At 38.0% G+C, this 8,421-nt stretch overlaps 2 protein-coding genes across 2 annotated transcripts; one reads left to right on the plus strand and one right to left on the minus strand.

Annotated features, from left to right (window-relative positions):
* Window positions 1-2,026: 2,026 nt before the first annotated feature.
* On the minus strand, window positions 2,027-3,782 carry LOC127095769 (uncharacterized). The gene is made up of 3 exons (XM_051034412.1): window positions 3,497-3,782; window positions 2,408-2,646; window positions 2,027-2,290 (listed from the first exon to the last, which is right to left on the minus strand). Exons 1-3 carry the CDS (start codon window positions 3,780-3,782, stop codon window positions 2,027-2,029), a joined length of 789 nt encoding a protein of 262 aa, XP_050890369.1.
* Window positions 3,783-7,546: 3,764 nt separating this feature from the next.
* On the plus strand, window positions 7,547-8,167 carry LOC127095770 (uncharacterized). The gene has a single exon (XM_051034413.1). The coding sequence runs from the start codon at window positions 7,547-7,549 to the stop codon at window positions 8,165-8,167; it is 621 nt and encodes a 206-aa protein (XP_050890370.1).
* The last annotated feature ends 254 nt before the right edge of the window (window positions 8,168-8,421 follow it).

Raw genomic sequence — 8,421 nt, forward strand, 5'->3', positions numbered from 1 at the left:
AAACATCTTTAGGGCTAGTGTAGGTGTTGATGATTCTGAAAATATTTTTGTCAACTTCATTGTAAATATAATTAAGTACATGAGAATTCTCAAGAGTAGTTTCATCTTCAGCAGATGTCTAATCTTTTTCGAGCTTCTCAGGTATATAATCATCTTCACTAGTGAATGTTGACAGGTTTTTTCCATTGATAACCTCTTTACAAGTCTTGTTGTCCACGACCTTAAGAAAAGACTAAAGGTAGAGAAAAACAATAAATGGGGTTTGAATTGTTTTTACAGTAAATAAAAATTATTTGTAACACCACACACACAAAGATAAATGCTAACAACACAAAGAGTTTATCCTGGATCGCATGAAAAACAAAGCTACTCCAATCCACCCGGCCAAAGTGATTTCGCCTTCAATAAGGACTTAATCCAATAATCTCAATAGATTACAAAAACGTCTAAGAGTTTAACATTCTCTTAGCCCTCTAAAGTCTACAGACTTAAACAAGCCACTTGAGGAATATCAACAAATTTGAGAGTTACAAGAGTTTTATCTTAATGTTTCTAGATAAGCAGTATGAAGACAAGTTAAGAACAATGAGACAATGATCATACAATATGAGCAACAACTCTTGTGTGAATACTGAATATTACAAAGAGATATATGAATATATGTTATGGATTGAGAGTTGTAGATTGATGTGTTGTGTATTCTGGTATCTTCAGCATGTTATGATGAGGCCTTTATATAAAACTTTCGGATGATACCATTGGAGGGAAATTATTGGATATTTCTTGCAAACTATGGGAATTAAAGGTACTAACTTCCTTGTCCATTCCATAGCAGCCTTGGAACATAATCCATAATTTCCTTAAAGAGACTTTACCATACTTAGAATGCTTCTTAATTAAGTTTTTTGATCCAATGATGTCAGATAGAGTGTTGAGCGTGAATCAGAGTGAGAAGAATCAGAGTCTTTGAGCAAAGTCTTTCAGTCTTCAGATATTATCTTGAATAGTCTTCAGATGTTATCTTGAATAGTCTTCAGATGTAGAGTTAAACTGTCTTTAGATATCAGAGACGAACAGTCTTTAGATATCAGAGTTGAAATGTCTTCAGATATCAGAGTTGACTATCTTCAGATTTTGCATGTGATTGCTTCTTATAAGTGTTTTTATTCAGAGTCAAATTTGTTTTCTTTGTGCTGGTTCAGCTTTTCTGGACTACATCAGATGCCAAATATTAGTTTCATCAGATTCATTTTACCTTAGAAACCTGCAGACTTAGAGAAAAGTATTAGAGTACCAAATTGTTTCATTCTTTGTTATCATCAAAACTTAGAGATATATTGCAGAATCAAAATCTTGTTCTAACAATCTCCCCCTTTTAATGATGACAAAAACTCATACTTTTGATGAAACCACGGTACTTTATAAAGATACAAATTTAAATGAATCAGAGTCAGATTGAGAATGACTCCCCCTGAGATTAGAAATCTCCCCGTAAGTCTGATACTTAGAATTTTTTTAAAGACAATTGTATCAGAAATTGGTTTCTAGGGTAGACAATTACTTACCAGATCTTCTTAGGTTGCTTGCCTTGTTTTTATTTGTTTCTCATGTACATATTCATTTCTTCTTTGTTCAGATAGATCCTGTAAAACACTTAGACTGTGCAATAGATTTTAATGTCAGAATGTAAGCAGTGCATTCTGAGAGTTAGATATGTATTTCATCAAAAATACTTCTATTTATTTCTCCCCCGTTTTGTTAGACTCAAAGTTAATAAAAACAAAAGAAAAAGTTAGAGAAGGCAAAATTTCATTGATAGAGAGAAAGAGTTACAGATAGAAGTAAGCAGAAGAAAAAAAGGGGCCTTAGAGGCAGAAACTCTTAAAAAAAGATATAATTAAATAAATTCCTAGAGTGCCTAAGGGTTTGGAGGAGGATACATCCTCTGAAGTAGTTGAGCAAACAGATTCTGGATGCTGAAATTGACTTGATCCTGCTAATCGAGTCTGGCTCTGACCAGTTGTTGTTATTTCTGTAGCTCTTCCAGAGTCTTGAGGACAAAGGAAGTTAGATCAGATGTTGATGACTCACCTCGAGTCAGAGCAACCTCATTAGCCTTCTCAGCATCTTCTCTGGATTTTCTAGCAGCTTTAGCAACCAATGTTGCTTCAGCGTCAGCTTTTTCTTTAGCTTCAGCCTCTGCAGCAGATTTCTCAATTGCCTCCTTAGCAGCAGCTCTTTCTTTAGCTTCCCTCCTAGCCCTTTCAGCAGCTTCTTGCGCCAGACGCACCTTCAACCTCTCTTCAGCACCTTTGATGTAGTCATTTCAGACTTGCTTAGAAAGTCCACTCAGCTTAAAGACTTCGGATGTCATCCACTTGAGAAACACGTTCCAGTGAGTCCTTACTTCAGAAGGATTGTCATTGAGCCTGGAAGCAGAGTTCTCTGAGAACTTGGCAAAAACCTCATCAATGGTAGGAAAGGTGAGGTCAGGTTCATAGGGTTGAGAAGTGGGTTCATAAAGTTCAGAAGTGGGTTTAGAGGGAGGTGGAATGGGCTCAAAAGGTTTTGGTACATACTGAGTCTTTTTAGATTCAGCTATGGCTTGAAGTTCTGCAAGAGTTGGAGAAGGTGGGTTAGGAATATCTGAATGTTCAGAGTTTAAGGTTAGGTCGTAGTAAGGAGGAGAAGTGGGGTTAGAGGAGGGGGTGATATGGGTTTGTTTAATAGGATGGCTTCAGATATATGGATGGATGTTGTAGTGAGATTGAATTTGGATAGTAGAGGTGAAGATGGTTTAGGGTCAGAAGTGAGATGTTCAAAAGTGTTTGGTTCAAGAGGGGTAGGTATAGAGATGTTTGGTTTAGAGGGAGAGATGGTGGGGGTGGTTAAGGTAAAGATGATAGGATTTGCTTAGAACCAGAAACTAAATAAGCTTTTGAGATTTGGGACTTACTAGGTTCTGAAGAGCTCAGAGGCACATGTTGCTTCTGAGTTGCTGAAGATTCTCCTTGCTTCAGACTCTTCTTCTTCTTCTCAGAGGGCTCTCTCATCCTCTTCAAGAAGTTAGGTGGCTAATCTGATAGCCAATCTAAGTTGAAGCCAAAAATGTCGATGCCTTGTGCTTCCATATCCTGAAGGTAGCAGGCGACGACTTCTGGAGGATCAATCTTGGAGAAAATATACATTCCATTTGATATCACCCTTTGATCTTTCAGAGCTTCCCAGGAGGTGTCCTTTGTGGGTTTGACTTTGACCTTGTCAATTAAACCCATATTATTCAGATTCCTCCCGTTTAGAGGCTTCCCCGCGTCTATAGTGACGTCTTCCATCAGGTCCATAGAGATGAGATGGCCCACCAGACCATTCTCTACCAGAACATCAGAGATTAATCTTCTCTAGAGGGATGTAGTTTCTGGGCTTCATCTTATTATGGTGTCTTTGACGGAGTCCCTTAGATATTTGAAGAGGAAGGATGGAAGGTTCAACTTCATACCTTTGTGCAGGCAGTAGAGGATGCATTTCTGGTCTGTGTTGATGTAGTCATAAGAGATGGAAGCAGGACGGTGATGAATGGTTCCCAAAATGATCTTCAACGATACCCTCATATATTGATAAAGCTCTTTGTTCTTTGAGGTTTTGCCTTTTGGGTTCTGAGAGAAAATAGTAGGGATCACTTCCTGGGACATATAATTTTTCCTAGGGTTGATGTTATAGATCCTTCTTCCCCCAGATTTTTCCATGTCCGAAAGTGTTGCTATGGACTTCTCAGTTGTCACCATCTTTATTCCCAGAATGTAAGACACTATGTAGTTGCCATCACAATCTGTGAATCTCTAGAACTCCTTTACCAGGTATGTGTAAATGGGGTCATAAAGACGATTGAAGTAGTTAGTATTGGTGTAAGCCCTAGAGGCCAATACTTTTGGTACTTGTATCGAATTATTTATTAATAATAAAAGGATTTTTCTTTATTATGTTTGTTTAACAAAGTCCCTAGAATAGCTAGTCCTTTTAATGTATCAAGTGTGACTTAATCATGAGAGCCCATTAAACATAAGGACACTATTCTTAAAGTATTCGTAGTCGAGCTTTGTTATAAAGTGGGATAACATTAAAGCATTAAGACTATTACGTATACATACTGATGATCATATCTCATGGATCATGGATAAGGAGTTATCAAGTCTTAAACATAGGTATGAATATTAAGAGTAATATTTATACTGGATTGACCCGTTATAAGAATACTATAGAATGTTATGCAAAGTGTCATAAATTATTCTCATGGTGATAGTGGTGTATACCACCCTTCGAACTGAAACCACTATGGACCCTAGATGTAGAGTCGAGTGCCTTATTGCTGATCAAAGGTTGTCCATAACTGGATGACCATAAAGACAATTGATGGATACTTCACGAAGCATGCTGAGGGACATGAGTGACCTAGATGGAATTTTCCCATCCTGCGTAACAGGATAAATGTCTACGGGCCCAATATTGAACTGGACAAGGATGACACGGTCTATGCCTTGTGTTCAATATAGACATAGGGGCAAAAGGGTAATTATACACATAAGTATTATCATAAAAGGATTTGTCAAATCACATGACATTTTCGTGTCTTGGGTAGCAGTGATGTGTTGCTATATACCTCTCACTGTTTATTATGTTAAAAAATGATTTAATATAATTGCTAATGTCGCGAAAACCTACAAGGTCACACACAAAAGGATGGATCGATAAAAGATAGAGTAAATAAGGAACACCGTAAGGTACGGTGCACTTAAGTGAATTGTAGAACATCGTAAGGTACGGTGTACTTAAGTAGAATACAAAATATGGTAAGGTACCATGCGCTTAAGTGATTTTGGCATATCATAAGATATGGGCCACATACACTTAAGTGGGATTTTTAGCTTGCAACCCACTCAAGTGGTTCTATAAATAGAATCCTTATGTGGAAATATTAGTGCAGTTGAAATTTCGTTTCTCTCTCTCTCACTCAAAGCCTTCATTCATAGCAGCTAGCACTGGGATTGAAGGAATCCGTTCGTGTGCACTGAGTAGAGGCGTTGTCACCATTCAATGTTCGTGGTCACTCCTTAGGTCTGCATCAAAGGTTTCTATCGCCACAAGAGGTAACGATTCTATCACTGATCATGCCCATTCGTAAGGATCACTAAAGGAGAAAATTTTAATTTCCACTGCATTTTGGATCGCTATTCTCCTTCAGTTAGCCCATCCTTGATTCTCCAGTTCTTCAGTTAAGTCCATACCATTCTTCTTGAGGTTGTTGAAATCAACCAACAGCTCACTGAGAAGTTCCAGTTTCTCAAATGGCGTAGCAAGGTTGATATGGGGAGGACGATCAAGAACATGGGGTTCTTGATAGGTGGTTGTTGAAGGCGTAGCAATTTGGGTTGCTACTTGTTGTGAGGCATAACTTGTTGCTCAACAACATTCATTTCTTGTGAGTATTCGAACACTTGTTGTTGTTGAGGATTCATGTTGTTTATTGAAGGAGATGAAGTTTGAAAGGAAGTTGCAGAGAAGTTGAGGTAAGGGTTTTTGTAGGTTATGAGAGTGAAAAGTGTGAATGTGGGAATCATGGTAATATATATACAAAGTTCAAAACACATGCAATACAATAATGTTAAATTAAGAGGGGACAAAAGTAATTATGATTGCTAAAATCTGAGTTGACAAGTGTGGGGAGAATTAAATGCAGCTAATGATGGTTGTCTAATCTAAAAAATATGCATACTGCTGTTAGCTGGAGATTTTGACAAATAGCAGAAGTTCTTTGGGAATGTTACGTTTTGGAGAATAAGTAAAGGATGGCTGTGTCGAAGCTGTTTAATTCTTTTCGTGGGTGAACAATTCTTTGCTACCGAAGCCTGAGACTTAGAAGATTTTTGGGTTTCCATAAAGCTCTCTTCGACATAGGCATTCACAGAGTCGAAGCTTCAAGCGGGAAGTATTTGAAATTTAAACAAAGTCGTTTCATCAGGCCAACACGTGGAGACATCTGAGACATGCAACGCTTGAGAATGGCGAACATGGCAGCCATATGTGTATAGGCCGTTAGGGTCGAATTGCTATAAATAAGGGTCTTAGTTTTAGATTCAAGGGGTGTTCAAACAGATATACAGAAATTCACAAAATACACTCGAAGTACCAGAGCGAGAGAAAAGAGTTTTACGCTGAAAATGTATGTATGAAGAACACCATAAGTTTCGTTCATGTTATATTTTTCATACCAATTATTTAAATTAAAGTTATTCACTACCTTTTATTATGTCGAATTGCCCTTATTTTCAGTAGTTTATCATCACTTTTACTGTTGTATTTACATTTCGCCAAGTCCTCAATTTCAGTACTTTCTCAAAACTTAAAGCATTTACTTCGAGTCATTTATCTTTACCTTTCTCAAGTGTTTTCGTTATCTTTAAGAAACCTTTTAATATAAAGTTATCGACATTTACTTTGTTCATAAAGTCATATGTTTCGTTCAGAATTGTTGTCAAAATACTTTTCATCGTCCACAAATTAGAAACAAACTTAACCATGAGCCAAATCACCTTAATAATAATTTGGAAGTTACCAAAAATATATAAATTTGGAAGACTAGCAGTTGTTTATCAGAAATCACTGGTAAACAAATTGGCACGCCCAGTGGGACCGTGTCAAAAGAATTGTTGATTATAATAGTTTGTTTTTACAATTTGCAAAATTGTTGTTATTCTTTTGGTTTAAAAATTAGTGTTGTATGATCCTTAGAAGTGGTAGGATAGCCAACAATTCACAACCTATAACCAACAGAAAAAAAGCAAAAAAGATGGTTAATACAACCAGTCAAGGGGAACAATTCCCTCCCCAGGGAACAGGCACAATCGAAGCAAATTCGATTGATGTATCCACTAAAATCCCTAATGCACAAGCCATACCAACGTCTGGATCCATGGCTTTGCATAATTCGACAGTAATGCGTATTATGTCAGGCGCGGCAGATACTCCTGCAATTTCAACCCCTAGGCCACCAGGATTCGAGAACTTTAGGCCTGTGAGAGATTACCCATATGGAATGCCATCTACTGCCATGGCAGGACTTCAAAACAATTCTTCCATATATACTCAACTACATAATACGGTTATTTCTCCAATTCAAAATTCTGGATCTGGCATGAACCATGTAGGTCGAAATAACCAATCACAAGGAGTCCCCACCTTATTACCTACCCTTACAACGAATAATCAGGCAACCTTTAGATAACAAATGGATGCCAGTAACCATGATATGGTAGGAGTCCTGGCCAGAGAAATGAATACCATTTTTTCTCCCTTAATACAGAATGTGAATAGGACTAACACTGACAATGCCCAAACATACCAACAACTGGCAGCGCAGATGGGACGCATAGTAGATTTCCTAGGCGCCCCACAATCTTTTGTTCGACGCAGGCCAAACCAGGTTATAATCCAGGGAGAAGAACCAACGATAGATCAGGTTCGACCATAAAGGCAAGCCCCTGACGAAAGAGTCATGGGGGAAAGATTGGAACAACAACCAATTCAACGGGAAGTCCCTGAAGAACAACCTAGGAGAGTGATAATGGTTAATAGAGACCAGGATGCAGACGAAGTAATTCATAGGGTCAGGCGGGAAAACATGATGGAAAATGACTTAACCAGTATGATAGAGAGAATCATGGCCCAGAATGGTCTGAATACAGGACTTCGACGGCCAAATTATTCCTCTCCTTTATCGGAATATGTCCTGCAAACAGAATTACCAAGGGGTTGTAAAATCCCTAAGTTCACCAAATTCTCAAGGGATACTAGTGAATTCACTATAGATCGCATAGCCAGATACATAAATGAGGCAGGGGATTTGGCGAATAGTGAGAACTTAAGGATGAAATATTTCCCTAGTTCTTTAACAAAGAACGCCTTCACGTGGTTTACAACTTTGCCACCAAATTCCATAGATGCTCGGCCCCAGTTAGAAAGATTGTTTCATGAACAATTCTACATGGGCCAAACTAAGATAAGTCTTAAGGAATTAGCCAGCATCAAAAGAAAATTCACCGAACCTATAGATGATTATCTGAATAGGTTTTGTTTGTTGAAATCTAGATGCTTTACAATAGTGCCTGAACACTAGTTGGTCGAAATGGCCGCTGGAGGTTTGGACTATTCCATTAGGAAAAAGTTAGATACCCAGCATCTAAGAGACATGGCCCAATTAGCAGATAGGGTTCGACAGGTCGAACGCTTAAAATCTGAAAAGGCCAGAGCGAATAAGAATTATAAGAAAGATAGGGTTGCTTATGTCGAATTCGAAGACGGAGAGTCTGAAATCGCTGAAGACCCTTATGGTCTTGAGGAATTCGAACTAGATTTGGCTGAATTGAAAGA

Source organism: Lathyrus oleraceus, chromosome 6 (genome assembly GCF_024323335.1).
Source record: "Lathyrus oleraceus cultivar Zhongwan6 chromosome 6, CAAS_Psat_ZW6_1.0, whole genome shotgun sequence".
Taxonomy (NCBI): Eukaryota; Viridiplantae; Streptophyta; class Magnoliopsida; order Fabales; family Fabaceae; genus Lathyrus; species Lathyrus oleraceus.

Excerpts from the sequence above, each read along its gene's own strand:
- LOC127095770 (XM_051034413.1), top strand. The coding sequence starts at position 7,547 with ATGGGGGAAAGATTGGAACAACAACCAATTCAACGGGAAGTCCCTGAA.
- LOC127095769 (XM_051034412.1), bottom strand. The coding sequence starts at position 3,782 with ATGGTGACAACTGAGAAGTCCATAGCAACACTTTCGGACATGGAAAAA. Across the intron at positions 2,647-3,496 it reads CCTCTACTGCCTGCACAAAG|ATATTCCTAACCCACCTTCT; the intron begins GTATGAAGTTGA and ends CTGAACATTCAG. Across the intron at positions 2,291-2,407 it reads TCAATGACAATCCTTCTGAA|GTGCGTCTGGCGCAAGAAGC; the intron begins GTAAGGACTCAC and ends GAGAGGTTGAAG.